Source organism: Mastigoproctus giganteus, chromosome 12, assembly GCF_048544385.1.
Source record: "Mastigoproctus giganteus isolate SK-2022 chromosome 12, ASM4854438v1, whole genome shotgun sequence".
NCBI lineage: Eukaryota > Metazoa > Arthropoda > Arachnida > Uropygi > Thelyphonidae > Mastigoproctus > Mastigoproctus giganteus.
In genome coordinates this window covers 125857877-125876076 of record NC_143586.1, presented here as the reverse complement: position 1 = coordinate 125876076, position 18200 = coordinate 125857877, and the positions used below count along the sequence as shown (strand labels likewise).

The 18200-nt window shown below is 38.2% G+C and overlaps 1 protein-coding gene across 3 annotated transcripts in view; it reads left to right on the top strand.

Annotated features, from left to right (window-relative positions):
• LOC150077402 (liprin-beta-1-like) overlaps positions 1 to 18200 on the top strand; it is a 400264-nt gene that overhangs the window by 348787 nt on the left and 33277 nt on the right. For all 3 annotated transcript variants that reach the window (XM_090386092.1, XM_090386090.1, XM_090386091.1), the window contains exons 13-14: positions 6665 to 6806; positions 12163 to 12372. In XM_090386092.1, coding sequence (XP_090242218.1) covers positions 6665 to 6806; positions 12163 to 12372 — 352 coding nt within the window. The remainder of the gene's footprint in view (positions 1 to 6664; positions 6807 to 12162; positions 12373 to 18200) is intronic.

Below are 18200 nucleotides of genomic sequence, written 5' to 3'. Positions count from 1 at the left end.
TATTGGTCCACTTGATGTTGACGGTTTAAGTGTGGATGATACTACTTTTTTTTTTTTTTTTTTTTTTTTGATTTGGTAGTTGTTGGCGCATCAGCTTCTGTGGCCATATTGCACCTCCCAAGGTTTTTGCAGCACTTTGATCCAAGCCCGAGGCGGGAATCGAACCCGCGACCTTTGGGTTGCCGGGCAGGTACTTTACCCACTCGGCTAGCCCGGTCGGCTGATGATACTACTCATGTTGCTGACAGGCTGAATAGGTATTTTGCATCTACGTTCACACATGAGGAATTCTTTAGGAAGGGGAAGGGATGCCAGAAGTTTGTAAAACTCTAACAGGGAGCTAAACAATTCTGTGATAACTGAGAGGAAAGTGAAGAGAAATTGTTGAATTTAAACATTAGCATTAGTAGATGCATTTGATGCAAGAAAGCAAGCTTATGCAGCATCAGCCAAAAAAAAACCCACTTCCACTTCACCCCTCTGTTCGTTCAAAATACCTGTCCAGCTGAGCCTTAAACTTATTTAGGCTATCAACCTCCACGACAAGGGATGGAAGTCTGTTCCACCAACCAACCACCCACTGGCTAAAGGCAAATTTCCGCACGTCTATCCTACATCTGTCTTTCCTCAATTTGAATTTATGCCCTCTCAGGTGATTATTCTGAGCTGGAGGAAGAATACCATCAGCATTGAGCATGCTCAAACCATTCAAGGCTTTATACACCTCTATCAGATCACCTCGCTGGTGCCTAGTCTCCAGACACTGTAATTTGCAAAACTTAAGCCTTTCTTCGTAAGAGCACCCCTTTGTTCCATTCACTAATCTTGTTGCCCTTCTCTGTACTCGTTCCAGCAGCTCTACATCCTTCTTGAAATGAGGCCTCCAGACCTGTATACAGTACTCTAGGTGTGGCCTGACCATTGCCTTATACAAGGGAATAATCACTTCCTTATCCCTGCTGGAAAAATTCCTGTATATCATTGACAATACTCCATGAGCTACTCTTGCAGCCCATCTGCACTGCTCAGAGAACTTCATATCTGACTGCACAACCACCCCCAAGTCCCTTTCATTCTCTACCACTGTCAGTGTAGTACCACAGAGTTGATACGTTGCTCTGGGGTTGCTGTTTCTCATATGTAGTACTTTACATTTGTCAATGTTAAACTTCATTTGCCACCTCTCAGCCCATCTGCTCAACCTTTCCAGATCCTGTTGCAGCAGCATAGTGTCAGTAGTATCCTTGACAACCCTGCCAACCTTTGTATCGTCTGCAAACTTGGACATCAAGCTTGATATACCATCATCAATATCATTTATAAATACAGAAAACAATAATGGACCCAACACTGAGCCCTGAGGGACTCCACTAATAACATTAGTCCATGATGAACAGTGTCCATTGATTACCACTCTCTGTCTTCTCCCCCTCAACCATCCCTTTATCCATAGCAGCAATTTGCCTGCAATGTCACACTGCTCCAATTTGTGTAGCAGTCTTCCATGTGCAACAGTATCAAAAGCCTTTCTAAGATCCAAGTATATAATATCAAAGCTATTCCCTGCATCCAGTTCTTTTGTGACTGCATCATAGTATCCAATCAAATTGGTCAGGCAAGACTTCCCCTTAACAAAACCATGCTGTGTCCGAGCTATAACTGAAGTCTTGTCTAAATGATCCTGCAGTGCTTCTTTAACCAGTGCCTCCATTAATTTTCCTGGAACAGAAGTTAAGCTCACAGGTCTATAATTACTTGTGTCAGCCTTTGATCCTCCTTTGTTAATTGGGGTCACATTTGCACATTTCCAGTCTATGGGTACCTCCCCTGAGTCCAAGGAAGCTCTCATAATTATGGCTTACTTCCTTTGCTGCCTCCTTTAATATAACTGGATAGATCCCATCCACCCCGGGTGCCTTTCTTGTGTTTATCTTCAACAATTTCTCCTCCACTTTACTCCCAGTTATTTCAAGATTATGTAGCTTACTGCTAGAGTTTAGTACACCTCTGGCATTCCCCTCGCTGAATAACTCCTCATGTGTGAATGTCGATGCAAAATATTCATTTAGTTTGTTAGCTACCTGAGCAGGATCATCAACAGTTGACCCATCAATATCAAGTGGACCAATCTGATTCATCTCCTTCCTTCTAGAGTTTACATAAGTAAAGAACTCTTTGCTGTTTTTCTTTGCATCCCTTGCCAACGATTTCTCGTAATCTGCCTTCGCCTGCCTAACCTCCTTTGTAACTTGGTTGCATATCAACTTGTATCTATCATAGGCTTCTGTGTCGTGTGTTAATTTGTAAGTATCCCATGCATTTTTCTTCTCTGCCATCCATTTTGGCCTAAACCTTGAACAATATTTCTTAGTTGGTATGTAAAGCCTAGTAGCTTCCAAGATTAGTTCTTTGAATGCTTCCCATTTTGAATTTGCTGTTGGTAACGTCATCAGTTGGTCCCACTGTATAGAATTTAAATACTGTCTCAGTCCATCGTAGTCACCTTTACGGAAGCAATAACCCTTCCCTTTACCCCTAATGGTAGTTACCTCTTTGAGTAAATCCCACTTCAGCACATTGTGATCACTGCCACCTAGTGGTTCATTTATCTGCAGATTCTTAATGCATGAAGAATCACTGCTGATAATCAAATCAAGAGTATTACTCCCTCTAATTGCCTCCCGAACATGCTGAAGTAGAAAACAATCATTCAATAAATCCACAAAAGCCCTGCTAGTGTGTGAGTGACCAGCCCCCAAATTCCAGTCAATATCTGGGAAATTAAAATCTCCCATTATAAGACTCTCTGATTTATTGGCCCACTCTATTTCCCTGTACAGTTTCTTATTATACTCATCAGAGTCATTAGGCCTATAGCACACTCCTGCTCTCAATTTTGATCTCCCAATGTCACACCAAACTGACTCAACACTGCACTGTCCAGCGATATCGACTGGCTTCACTTCCTTGGTTTTTATGTGTTTCTTAACTAATAGTATAACCCCTTCCCCCTTCCTATCCTGTCTATTCTTTCTGTAGACATTGTACTCCCCAAATTCCAGTTCTGCATCCCTTATATCTGTGTGACACCACGTCTCTGATATCCCAACAATATCTGCCTTTGATGTTTTGAGCAATACCTCAAATTCATCAAATTTATTTACTAAACTCCTAGCATTGGTGTACACGCAAGTATACCTGCACCTGTTTCTATTCTTAGCTACCCTAACACAACCCATGTGTTTACTTGTACCGCAATGGTTCCCAGCAGTCTCTGAAGTATCATGTATCTTGTTTTTCAGGCTTCTGCTCATTCTAATAGAAGCAGTGCAAGAATCTCTTTCACCTCTGCCAGTGGCTACTGTCAATCTATTGGTCTTTGTCTCCCCCAAGCTAGCAGTTTTCCAACCCACCTAACACTGCCTCGATAGCATCAGCAAATATTCTTGCACCCTTTCTATTTAAGTGTATCCCATCCCTGTAGAAGCAATCTCTCCTGTTAACAAGTACAGTCCAGGCTGAAAAAAATTCTGCCCCTTGAGCCTTGCACAATCTTTCCAGGGCCAAATTGATCGACAAGGCTCTCATCATATACTCCCTCTTATCGTGTCTGGGCAGAATTGCAGACACTTTCAAATTCAACCCTAATTCTCGGCTTTTGTTCAACAGTGACCTGTACTTATTAAGTAATTCTGCCGGTCTCCTACTCTTAATATCATTAGTGCCAACGTGTACGTAAGAGGGGTGCTCTTACGAAGAAAGGCTTAAGTTTTGCAAATTACAGTGTCTGGAGACTAGGCACCAGCGAGGAGATCTGATAGAGGTGTATAGAGCCTTGAATGGTTTAAGCATGCTCAATGCTGATGGGATTCTTCCTCTAGCTCAGAAAAATCACCTGAGAGGGCATAAATTCAAATTGAGGAAAGACAGATGTAGGATAGACGTGCGGAAATTTGCCTTTAGCCAGCGGGTGGTTGGTTGGTGGAACAGACTTCCATCCCTTGTGGTGGAGGTTGATAGCCTAAATAAGTTTAAGGCTCAGCTGGACAGGTATTTTGAACGAACAGAGGGGTGAAGTGGAAGTGGGTTTTTTTTTTTTTTTTTTCTCTGATGCTGCCTAAGCTTGCTTTCTTGCATCAAGTGCCTCTACTAATGCTAATGCTATATCACCTTTTGTGCCCTTAAAAGATGATATTCGCTCTACAACGTCATCAACCTTTGCCCCTGGCAGACATACCCTGGTCCTGTTCCACCTATCCTTTTTACAAAGCATGTTCCCCGTTTCCCTGACAATAGAGTCACCAACAACTACTAATTCCTTCGGGACCAGCGCATTCTGCCTTGGGGGTTGCCTCTGTGTCACGTGATGCCCAAGTGCAAGCTCTGACGTTGATGTGGGCAGCTGAGAGCTTGATGGGCCCCTCAATTTAGTTTCTTCGAGGGCATCCACCCTGTTCTTCAAGCTCTCATATAGGCCCACAAGAACGCTGAGTTGTTTCATACAGAAGGAACCTGGGATGGATAGGATCTATCCACTTATATGAATGAAGGCAGCTAAGGTGGCAAGCAAAGCCCAGGCCTTAGTTATAAGAGCATCTTTGGATTAAGTGGAGGTCCCTGTTGACTGGAGATGTGGAAGTGTACCTCCAGTTCACAAAGGGGTTATCAAAGGGTGACATGAGTAATTACAGACCTGTTAGCTTAACTTCTGTTCCAGGGAAAATTTTGGAGTCACTGGTTAAAGAAGTAATGAAGGACCATTTACACTTGAATGCAGTGACAGCATGGGTGTGTTAAGGGGAGATCTTGTGTGACCAATTTGATTGGATACTATGATGCAGTGACAAAGGAACTGGATGCAAAAAATAATTTAGATGTCATATACTTGGATTCTGGTAAGTATTTGATACCATTGCACATAAAAGACTGCTATACATATTGGAACAGTGTGGCATTATGGGATAGTTACTGCTATCGATAAATGGATGGTTGAGTGGTAGAAGAGAGAGACTAGTTATCAGTGAACACTTCTCTTTGTGGATTAACTTTATTAGTGGAGCCACACAGGATTTGTGGTTATGCTCATTTTTGTTTTCTGTATTTATTAATGAAATTGATGAGGCTTAGTGTCTAAGTTTTTAGGTGACAAAGATTGGAAGGGTGGGTTAATGACAGTAATGAAAGTATGCTAATGCAACAACATCCAGAAAAATGCAATTCAATTGAATTTAGCATTTACAAATGCAGTGTACTATATATGGATAACCGTAATCCCAAAGTTATATATCAACTGTGTGGTACTACACTGAAGGCGCCTCCTTAGCCAGGTGGGAAGAAGCAGCAGTGCGTAGCACACGCTTCTTGATTAGACCAGGGTTCGAGCCCATCACCACCAAATACGGTGGTGATGGGATGCAGAAAGGTCAGGGAATGACCACCGCATATCCCGGAGCAATATGGCCTTAGTTGCTAATGCTCCTAAAAACCAAATAACAAATAACAACAGTACTACACTCAGTGTAGCAGAAAATGAAAAGGACCTGAGGATAATTGTGCATTCTTATATGAAGTTTTCTGAGCAGTGAAGACGGGCTATACTACATGGGGCTTTTTCCTCATTCCCAAATGGGGAAATAAAATTTCCCTCATTTAGGAAATGAGGCCTCAGATCTTGCAGGCCTCATTTTAGGAAAGATGTAGAGCTGCTGGAATAGGTACAGAGAAGGGCAACAAGATTGGTGAGGGGGAACAAAGAAATGCTCTTACCAATAAAGGCTTCAGTTTTTCAAATTGCAGCATCTGGAGAGTAGTCACCTGTGAGGTGATCTGATTGAGTTGTTTAAGACTTTGAATGGTTTTAGCAAAGTTAGTGCTGATGGAATTGTTGCTCTTGCTTGGAATATGTACATGAGGCATAAATTCAAATTGAGGAAGGCTGGTTGCAGAACAGATATGTGGAAGGTTGCCTTCAGCCAACAGGTAATTGATTGCTGGAACAGGCTAGTTTGAATGAATTCTAGGAAAAACTAGACAAACTTGTGGAGGGATGGATAGGTGAAATGGGAATTTATTTTGGCTGATGTTGTATAAGGTTGTTGATATCATGCCTCATTTGTCACTAAATAAAACTAATACTAATAATAACTTGTACTTTATAATAATATGAACAAACATCAAAATGAAAAAAAGTGAAGAATATTAATATGAAAATGAATGTTTATACAGATTTACCAGCTTTATTGGGTGAATTCTAATTTTTTGGTCTTAAATATGGTATTTCTTTTATGTTATGCCAGATGTCTCCCTTTGCAAATGCTAGTAATAAAGTATATATGTGAGTGCAAGAAATGAACCTTCAAGCTTAAATTTCCATTGTAATTTTTGAAATTTATTGAGCCTGTTTTTCAGTGATAATTTCATAATTGGAATTTCCTTCATTTATTACCAAGTGAATTGGGTAATTATTCATTAGGTTCCTTGTTTGTCCACAGGTGTTTATTGGCTATTGAAGGATAAGCTCTCCTTAAGAATGTGCTGTATAGGAGTTACATGGTCTCTGAAAGATTAATTAATAGAATTATCATCAGAATTAACAATTATTGTTAGAATAATTATTACATTTAAAATTTTTATTGAAAATTAAATTATTTCATGGTGTTTTTAGGCTCCCATTTCCTCGTTGGGATATAGAAATGATAATAGAGTGGCTTCATCAAATTGGACTTGCAATGTATGTGGGTGAATGCAAAAAATGGGTGAAGGATGGAGAGCAGTTATTAAAAGCTACACCCCAGGAACTTGAAAAGGTTAGCATATACCATTCAAGAATGAAATGTGCAATCTACTGGTATCAAAAATTTGCAAATGAACATAATTTTATGTAATGTGTACTGCAAGTGCTTTTGTTTTAAATTTACCATTTTTTTTTAGTGAAATTTCCACTATATTGTAAATTTCTCAAATTTAACTGTAGGAATTTTTGAGTGGTATACATAGAAAAGTAATTCTCTGAATATAGAGTTTTTATTTTTATTAAATCAGTAATATTAAAATTTCACAAATTCGCCTTTTAATGAGATTGAGGTAATATATATACCTGGTGTCTCAAAAATATTGGTACAAATGTTTAGGGGAGGTAGGTAACATCTAAAGGAATGTGAATCGCATAGGAACCCATAACCGGAAACATCACCGTTAGTCGGTACACGGCGCTGTTCATCAGTTCGCGAGAGGAAAAATTTCTGCATTCAAGCAGTAGTCGCCGCACGAAGAGCATACATCGATATACGAACCATGAGCTGGCAGACATGCAACTAGTGTATGGATTAGCAGAGGGCCCACACGGTGTGCGCCCACATGAGGCACAACATCGCTTCGCCATAAATGTGTGGGCAGGTATGGTCGGTGACTGCTTAGTCGGCCCATACCTGTTACCATCCCGCATGAACTCCGCTAAACATCGGATATTTCTTGAACGAGTTCTACCAGGGTTACTTGACGATGTTCCAGCAAATGTGAGATGCAACATTTGGTTTCAACATGACGGGGCGCCTGCCCATTATGGAAGGTGTGTTCGTGACCATTTGAACAGTCGTTTGGGGGTCGATGGATTGGCCGTGGTGGACCCGTTGCCTGGCCCCCACGCTCACCTGATTTATTGAGCCTTGATTTCTTTCTGTGGTGGGCCCTCAAATCTATTGTGTATGAATCGCCTGTGGAGACAGAAATGGATCTCGTGGCGAGACTTGTCTGCGCTGCTGCTACTGTCAAAGAAACTCCAGGTGTGTTCGACCATGTCCACTAATCCATGCTGCATTGGTGTCACGCATGCATCACATCTCATGGCGGAACCTTTGAGCATCTGTTGTAACATCATGAAATGCATCTATCTCGTACTCCATTGTTAATATTATGTCAAATAAATGTTTGCCACTAATTACTGTCTTGTGTCATTTCTGCTTCTTGTGCCTCTGCTACTACTTTCCCGTGATGTTTCCGGTTATGGGTTCCTATGCGATTCACATTCCTTTAGATGTTACCTACCTCCCCTAAACATTTGTACCAATATTTTTGAGACACCCTGTATATATATATATATATTTTTTTTTTTTTATGAAAGCCCCAAGAGTTATTAGAACTTATAGTACTTCTTACCATGCATGGGTTGGAGGTTGAGAAGATGAAAGAAGATATTTGATGACATTAGACTTGAACTTCTGTAGATTGTAATTTTCTGGAAATACGAGGAAGAAGAAAAGTTGGTTTTGTGAGTTTGAAGTTGAACAGTAAAAGGACGTTGACTGGTTGTGGCATGTGTTTGAACTGCTTTGAAAGAGAGAGAGAGAGCAGGAATTATGAAACCAATTCAGAAGAACAGTGCACATGGAAGCATTTATAAAAAGGGCATGCAGCAGAAACAAAACATATTTGAGACATAGAGTGGAGAGATTCTCTTAGAGATGAGTCATTAATTAACCTAACTCTCCTCTTTTAAATGGAATCTAGAAGCCTGAGAAAGGTTTTGGGGCTACTGCCCCAATGTGGGAACAATATTCCATGTTAGGGTGGATTTGCGATTTGTGATTTGAACAGATTTGCAATTTGAGCAGCTGTTTGAAAGAAAAATAACGCCAAGAGCGAAAGAGAAAACAATATTTGTAAAGTGCTTATGCCAAGAGAGATTAGAAGTCAGGGTTAACCCCCAATAGAGATTTATGATCGTGCCTTGAAATCAGTGTTATCAAAGATAAGCACATGAGCAGAAGATTCCTTCTTGCAAGATATAAGACAGGACTGAGTTTTACAAGGATTGAAAACAACTAAGTTATCTTTACCCCACTGGAGAATTACCCGGAGATTAGCATTTGAGGAATTGGTATTGGATATTCGAGAAGTTGAAGTTGTTTGTGCCCAGCAAGGTTTCTCAAACTGGGAGGTGGAATGCAACGTGATATCATCAGCAAAACTATGGAGAGTATTTCTGGGCAATGGAAAAAGGTCATTAATATACAAGAGGGAAAGAGTGGGAGAAAGAAATGAACCTTGGGGAACTCCAGCATTAGTGGAGAATTAGAAGACACAAAGCCATCTACCATCACCCGCAGCGAGCAGTCAGAGAGAAAACTGGATACCTAATTACATAAAACAGTCAGAAAACCATAAATGGAAGCTTATTTAGATGACCTTTATGCCAAACATGATCAAAAGCCTTTGAAATGTCAAGAGCAATTGCTTAAGTTTCACCAAACCTTTCCATTGAATTTGGACATCAATGGACACTGCTCATCGTGGACTGATGTTATTAGTGGAGTCCCTCAGGGCTCAGTGTTGGGTCCATTATTGTTTTCTGTATTTATAAATGATATTGATGATGGTATATCCGGCTTAATGTCCAAATTTGCAGACGATACAAAGGTTGGCAGGGTTGTCAAGGACACTACGGACACTATGCTGCTGCAACAGGATCTGGAAAGGTTGAGCAGATGGGCTGAGAGGTGGCAAATGAAGTTTAACATTGACAAATGTAAAGTACTACACATGGGAAACAGCAACCCCAGAGCAACGTATCAACTCTGTGGTACTACACTGACAGTGGTAGAGAATGAAAGGGACTTGGGGGTGGTTGTGCAGGCAGATATGAAGTTCTCTGAGCAGTGCAGATGGGCTGCAAGAGTAGCTCATGGAGTATTGTCAATGATATACAGGAATTTTTCCAGCAGGGATAAGGAAGTGATTATTCCCTTGTATAAGGCAATGGTCAGGCCACACCTAGAGTACTGTATACAGGTCTGGAGGCCTCATTTCAAGAAGGATGTAGAGCTGCTGGAACGAGTACAGAGAAGGGCAACAAGATTAGTGAATGGAACAAAGGGGTGCTCTTACGAAGAAAGGCTTAAGTTTTGCAAATTACAGTGTCTGGAGACTAGGCACCAGCGAGATGATCTGATAGAGGTGTATAAAGCCTTGAATGGTTTAAGCATGCTCAATGCTTATGGGATTCTTCCTCTAGCTCAGAAAAATCACCTGAGAGGGCATAAATTCAAATTGAGGAAAGACAGATGTAGGATAGACGTGCGGAAATTTGCCTTTAGCCAGCGGGTGGTTGGTTGGTGGAACAGACTTCCATCCCTTGTGGTGGAGGTTGATAGCCTAAATAAGTTTAAGATCCCTTGTGGTGGAGGTTGATAGCCTAAATAAGTTTAAGGCTCAGCTGGACAGGTATTTTGAACGAACAGAGGGGTGAAGTGGAAGTGGGTTTTTTTTTTTTTTTTTGGCTGATGCTGCATAAGCTTGCTTTCTTGCATCAAATGCCTCTACTAATGCTAATGCTAAAATTTGGGAAATTATTATTATATATAATAATATTATTTTTTTTAATAATTTTTTTCAAAATTTGCTTATTTTCCTTAATGAACTGGCTGTCAGATGTGTCATGGTACTCTGTGTTGCAAAAATATGAGAGCACTCTTGGATTCAGGGAAGGTTCCTATGGACTGGAGACATGTGAATGTATCCCAAATTCACAAAGGTGGATCAAAAGGTGACATGAGTAATTACAAACCTGTTAGTTTAATTTCTGTACCATCAAAAATAATGGAGTCACTGGTAAAATAAGTTATTCAGGATCACTGAGACAAGCCTGCAATTACACTTAAGACACAGGATGGGTTTGTTAAGGGAAAATATAGTCTGACCAATTTGATTGGATACTATGATTTTAATTCAACTTTTATTTTCTTATAATTCAAAGTATCACTTAGGTTTTTTCGCCTTTTCTCCCTTTCATCCACTCTAAATACTTCTCTACTAGTTTGGTACTATACTCTTCACATTTCTCTCTGTCAGCTTTTCTCTTGCTTAATTTTATAACTTTGCTTATATATTTATTTAGATATTACTCCATAAGGAAAAATTAGATTGGCATTGAATATTCATCATATGTTTTATTGGTCCCTAGGAAGGTTTTATGATCATTTATAGTTTCTGTAAGGGAGAGATTGAGGGGTGCCATGCAGTTGAGGCTGACTTTTCTTTCTTGAGAAGGAAAGGTCAATTTAGCATTAGATTTTCACCCTGTGTTTTGTTGGTCTCTGGGAATCTATTAAGTCAAATTCTGATGTGAACCTCTCCCCTTCTTGCACCCCACTGAAGGAAAAACTAATAAGCTAAAAGAAGTTTTTAACTTCTTTGTGTCTGGAAAGATGTAGGTATCTATACGTTTTTTTTTTTTTTTAACCAAATATATATTTACAGAAGAAAGAACCGAAGTGTTCAAAATTGTTTGGAATATGTGGTTTTTATTTAATTAGTTCATAAGTTATATTAAAAAAATGTATAGTGCAGTTTGCTTCATTATCAGCATACTTCTCTTTGATTAAAAAGAACTGCTTCCCAAATTCCACCTAACAGCTGCTTATCGTATAACTATCACAGGGTGAATTTTTGGGAAAACACTTCTTGAGCATAATGTAGAAATGTTAACCCCTAAGGTAGATTTTTTTGACAAGTGAAGTGCCTGAAATGTACTGGATCAAAATATTTTGTATTGTGTGTATATATGTTACTTAATTTGTTTTGAACTGTTATATTGATAATTATATTGTATAATATTGTCTGTATATATTGTTTAATTTGTTTTTAAATAATTTTATTTTGTTTCATGCCTGTTTACTAAGATAGCTGTGGATTTTTTTCTTATATTTTAGAATTTTTACATGGAAAATTGTTACAATTTGTGATTACAATCATTAGGTTTCTGTGTAAAGATTTTTTATCTAGTTTCCAATGGATAAATATATTCAGATGATTTTTATTTTATTTTCTTAGAATGAGTAGTTTTTGTCTAACCAGACTTTGTTGTGTTATTAGGCATTTATAAAGATGTATTAAATTGGGTCATTATTTCCATTAATATCTTCCCTTGTTATATATTTATTATATTTGTCGATATTGGCTATGCTTATCAGTCTTATAAGCATAGGCAATTCCCACAAACATGTTCATGCTTATTTTTGGAAAGGTTATTGCTAATGCAGATTAATAAGTTTTGGTGTAAAAATGGACAGTGTGGATTTTTTGAATATTGGAAAATATTTTTAATTATAACTGATATTCTGAGGTTGTTATTCTTAATAACTATATTTGATGTATATTCATTTACAGGAAATGGGTATTAAGAACAACCTTCATCGTAAAAAACTTCAGCTAGCTTTGCAGTCATTCACTCCAGAAGGTTCAGAACTCCCAGAGAATATAAATCGCTTGGATTTTCATTGGGTTATTCGGTGGCTGGATGATATCGGTATGCCACAACATAAAGATTCATTTTTTGAAGCTCGTGTTGATGGTAGGATGCTTCATTACCTCACTGTGGTAAGGTGTTCTTTAACTGGAATGGTCACTGTTGTAGTATGCTTTAACATTTTCTTCCCCTCCAGTAAAATATTCTGTTTTGATAAAGATTATTTTATAAATGTGCTGAGCTGCTAAGATTAGGTTTATGAATTTAATAGAGGATTAAGTAAAGGATAGTTATTCTAGAGTTAAAGACAACACTAGCAAATTAAAATTAATATGGTTTATTGTTATTTTATGTTAATCGTTCAATTAACAGAGAATCTACAAGCACAGGAGGTAGATTCTCTGTTAATCAAACCATTTTTAGTAATTTTTTTTTTTCCTTCAAAAACTTTTTTAAAAAAGGAGAAACATTTAAATTCTAATGGGATAAGACTGTACATGTGAGCATTAGTAGTAGTATTAGTAGTGATGAACGATGCAAGAAAGCAGATTTATACAACACCAGCCAAAAAAAGCTTCCCATATCACCTCTCCATTCTTTCTAGAATTCATTCAAACTTCCCACTTCTATAACAGCCGATCGGGCTAGCCAGGTGGGTAAAGTGCCTGCCTAGTAACCCAAAGGTTGCGGGTTCGATTCCCGCCTCGGGCTTGGATCAAAGTACTGCAAAAACCTTAGGAGGTGCATTATGGCCACAGAAGCCTATGCGCCAACAACTACCAAAAAAAAAAAAAAAACTTCTATAACACCAGATGGAAATTTGTTGAAGCAATCAACTACCTGCTGGCTGAAGGCAAACTTTGCACATTTATCCTGTAAAACCCTTCTTCAGTTTGAACTTGTACCTGTTCATATGTGCAGTTTCAGAAAGAGGAGATGGATTCCATCATCATTAAGCCTACCCAGTCAATTCAATGCCTTAAACACATCAATCAAATCTCCTTGCAAGTGCTTAGTCTCCAGATGCTGTAGTTTGTAGAACTGAAGCCTTTCCTGGTAAAAGCACTCTTTTGTTCTCACTAATCTCATTGCTCTTCTCCGCACATCTGTTCCAACAGATCCACATTCTTCCTAAAATGAGGCCATACATGTGTATCATATATGTTGAAGTTCAGAAGACAGAAGTTCCTTATTGTTATAATTTTTAGAAAATATGTATGAAAAGAAATTATTTCAAAGAATAGAAGTAGAAGGAATAAATGAAGTGGCAGAAAAGTAGTTCATTAGTTAGAAGTTTAACTATAAAATCAATATTGATTACTTGAGGCATGTGTTCAGACTGATTTGGCAGAAAATGGTGGAATTACAATAATTCATATTGTAAGAATAGTGCATATGGAAATAGTTATAGAAAAAGTGAGCATGTAGCAGAAACTAAACATCTGTGCCCTCAGTAGCACAGTTCATATATACCAGGGGTGGCCAACTTAATTTGTGATGCTATTTACTTTTTTTATTCAAAATGTGCCGCGATCTACCATCTCAAGAATTTCACTGCACATGGTTAAAAGAGTTAATCAACACATATTGAAAATTGTTGTTTATAAATTTTAAAATTAAATACAATTCAGAATTCTTATTTTAAATTAACATATATTTAAATTTATGTGAAGTTTGTGTCTTCATGTCATCTGCCAAGCTTTCAAAATTGGGGATATACTGTGATAAGGTCAAAAATAAAGAATCTTCTGTATGCAAGTCCGTAAGATTAGAGCGATTCTTCGTCTTTGTTTGTTTCAAATACAAAAAAGCCGATTCACACAGATATGTGGAACCAAAACAGGAATTTAAAAGTTCACTGCATTTTTTTTTACATTTGGGTACTTCTCTCAGCAAACATATTTCCAAAAGTCTTTTTCTGATGATCTGGCTTTTAGGAAGACATTGTTTCGCAATGTTTTCTCCATGTGAAAAATCTCAGCAATTTTTTCCACATCTAAGTCAACATTGGCGCCTCCGTAGCCAGGTGGGCAGGAGCGGCAGTGCGTAGCACACGCTTCTTGATTAGACCGGAGACCGGGGTTCGAGCCCGTGACCAGCAAATACGGAGGATGTGGAAAGGTCAGGGAATGACCACCGCATATTCTCGGAGCAATATGGCCTTAGTTGCTAATGCTCCTAAAAACCAAATAACAATCTAAGTCGACATTAAATGGATAAAAATGTATTGAACAATGTCTTCAATTGCTTTAAAATCATCCACAACTTTCTCACCATTAAATTCAAAAACAGGATTCGACATCTGGTAAGTATTTGCTTGGCATTGCCCAGGGTCCTGAGCTGGATATGATCATTCTTCTCTTTCTTGGTGATTTCCTTCTACTCTCTCTCTCTCTCTCTCTCTCTCTCTCTCTCTCTCAGGGTAACTCAGAAATTTGTTTTGGCTGGTTTTTAGCATAAACCTCAGGCTTCCTTGCACTATATGGCTAATAATAATAATAATAATAAATAATATTTTTGCAAATGATCTTGCATACTTGCAAAATGTTAGAATTTTTTTTCTTTGAGACCCTTAGCCATTGCCAAAAATTGATATTTATATGCAGAAATACTACTAATCATGTGTCACCCACATTTTTATTTTTTTTCCAAATTCATATCACTTTAATTTTCTGGTAAAATCTGACAAAAAAGCCAGATCACACAACCACTCCGTATCTTGTAGCTGCTGATAATCATCTTCCCTTTGATCAGCAATTTTTTTTAAGTTTCATTTAGCAAATTTCGAAATCTCTGTAGAAACTTATTCTGACTCAGCCACCTGACATCTGTGTATAATATCAGATCTGGTTCATTTTCATCGAGTTGCATTTTGAAATGTCTCCTTTGAAAAGATTGTCCTCTGATGGAATTCACGATTTCGAAAGCTATGACCATAACATTTTTAGTATTTAATCTTTTTCTGGCTAACACTTGTTGGTGGATGATACAGTGGTAACTCCAAAAATCTGGGAATTCGTAATCCATTTGAGACAATGCGATGAACCTGTTAAGATGCCCCTTCATTGCTTTAGCTCCATCTGTTGTTATTTTTAATGAAACCATATCCAGCAGTTCTTCTCTAGTGGCAGAATCATCGAAAATCATATGAATAAAAATGAGCAATTGAGCTGTATCACTGATGTCTGTAGATTCATCTAGTTGTAAAGAAAAAGACACACAATTAGCCAAATGAGCATGCAATTGTTCGCTCACATTTTTACTCATTTTTCCGATGCATGCATCACAGTATTTCGAGATAATTGCAGATCTTGAAGAGAACTTTTAAGCATTACAAATCAAACAACATTTTTCTTTTATCATTACAAAAAAAGTATTCTAGTTGCCACTCTTGATGAAAATGATATGTTTTACTTTTTTTTGTAGTATTTATTTTAAATCAAAGGGTATTAAATTAACGTATAAGTACTGTCCAGTTATTAATATTAAATAAGCTAAATAAGAATTTGACACATACACTGCTCTCCACAATGTAACTGCGTGAATTTTCACTAGACCAGCCTAGTGGCTGTGCGGCGACAAGAGTAGTCACATGATTTAACGGATTTGTAAGAAGCATATGCAGTGGGGTACATAATAATAATAATATTTAGATTTTGACTAATCTATTTTTTATATATATTTAAAATTCGTCGTGACATGATCGACTTGTTGGCCACCCCTGATATATAACTTTCCAAGTGGAAAAGATTGATGTTCGAATGCCATCAGTAACACAAGGAATTTTTATGACTTTTTACTCAGTGTGGCTGAGTTAGTCAGTCGCAGGCAAGGTTATATTATTTTACCCCCTGGAAACTTTGGGTTTTTCATCCAGAAAAACACAAATTGACAACAGAACACGTGCAATTTTCAGACACAATATATACAATGCGGTAGTCAGATCAATGTGCTTAAAAACACTCCATGAACAACAATAAACATCTGTGTGAAAAGGAATGGAGTGAGTGAGGAATTGTTAATTTACTTAACCCATTTTGATATCATCTAGGAGTTAGAGAGAGATTTTGAGTAGATATAGGAACACCATACCATGATAAGTGAATTTGGATGTACAGAACTATTGACTCTTTTGAAGAAGAGTAAAGTTGAGTTAAAAAGAGACAGCAAACGAACTAAGTTGTAAATGGCAGTTGAAAGTTAATTTTTTTGATGCAGACAAAGCAGTACTTCTGATATGCTTATGTGATGGAACCACTAGGCAAGTGTGATCACAGTCTACTGATGTGAGATTTACTTAAAGATGTAACTACCATCAAGGGTAAAGGGAAGGGATTTTGTTTTTGTAAAGGTGACTATAATGGTCTCAGACAGTTTTTAAATTCTATACAGTGGGATCAACTGATGATGTTACCAATGGTGAATTCTAAATGGGAAGCCTTCAGGGACTTAATCTTGGAGGCTACTAGGCTTTTCATACCAACTAAGAAATACTGTTCAAGGTTCAGGCCTAAATGGATGTCAGATATATTAATGAGGCTCATGGCAGAGAAGAAAAATGCATGGGATGCACATAAATTATTGGGCGACACAAGCTAGTCTGTAATCAAGTCACAAAGGAGGTTAGGCAGGCAAAGGCAGATTACGAGAAATCTTTGGCAAAGGATGCAAAGAGTTCTTTATTTATGTAAACTCTAGAAGGAAGGGGATGAATCAGATTGGTCCACTTAATAGATGGGTTGACTGTTGATGACCCTGCTCAAGTCGCTGATAAACTGAATGAGTATTTTGCATCTACATTCGCACATGGAGAGTTATTCAAGGAGGGGGAAAGCCAGAAGTTTATCAGACTCTAACAGGGAGCTAAGTGGAGGAGAAATTGTTGAAGTTAAACATAAAAAAGGCACCTGGGACAGATGGAATCTATCCAGTTATATTGAAGCAGGCAGCAAGGGAAATAAGCAAACCCTTAGCCATAATTATGAGAGCATCTTTAGAGTGAAGGGAGGTCCCCATGGTTGGAGATGTGCAAAGGGTGACAGAAATAATTATAGTCCTGTTAGTTTAACTTCTGTTTTGGGGAAAACAATGGAGTCACTGGTTAAAGAGGTGATACAGGATCCCCTAGACAAGACTGAAGTAATAGTTCGACACAGCATGGGTTTGTTAAGGGGAAGTCTTGTCTGACCAATTTGATTGGATACTATGATACAGTCACAAAGGAACTGGATGCAAAAAATAATTTTATTATCTTTATACTTGGATTTCAGAAAATAATTTGCTACTGTTACCCATGGAAAACTACTGTACAAATTGGAGAGGCTATTAAGGGAAAGTTTCTGCAATAGATAAAGGGATGGTTGAATGGGAGATGGCAGAGAGTGGTAATAAATGAACACTGGTCTACGTGGACTAAAGTTATTAGAGGAGTACCGCAGGGTTCATTACTGGGCCCATTGTTGTTTTATGTATTTATCAATGATATCGATGAAGTTATATCAGGCTTAATGTCCAAGTTTGCAAAGTTGTTAATGACAGTTGTTATTGTTATTTGTTTTTTTTTTTTAGGAGCATTAGCAATTAAGACCATATTGCTCTGGGGATATGCAGTAGTCATTCCCTGACTTTTCCGCATCCTCCGTATTCCGTGGTCACGGGCTCGAACCCTGGTCTAATCAAGAAGTGTGTGCTACACACTGCTGCTCCTGCCCACCTGGCTACAGAGGTGATTATCCCTTTGTATAAGGCAATGGTCAGGCCACACCTTGAGTACTGTGTACAGGTGTGGAGGCTTTATTTTAGGAAGGATGTAGATTTGCTAGAATGAATACAGAAAAGGGCAACAAGATTGCTGAGAGGAACAAAGGGGTGCACTTACGAAGAAAGGCTTAAATTCTGCAAGTTACAGCATCTAGAGACTAGAGTCTCAATCAGATCACCTCGCAGGTGATCTGATCGA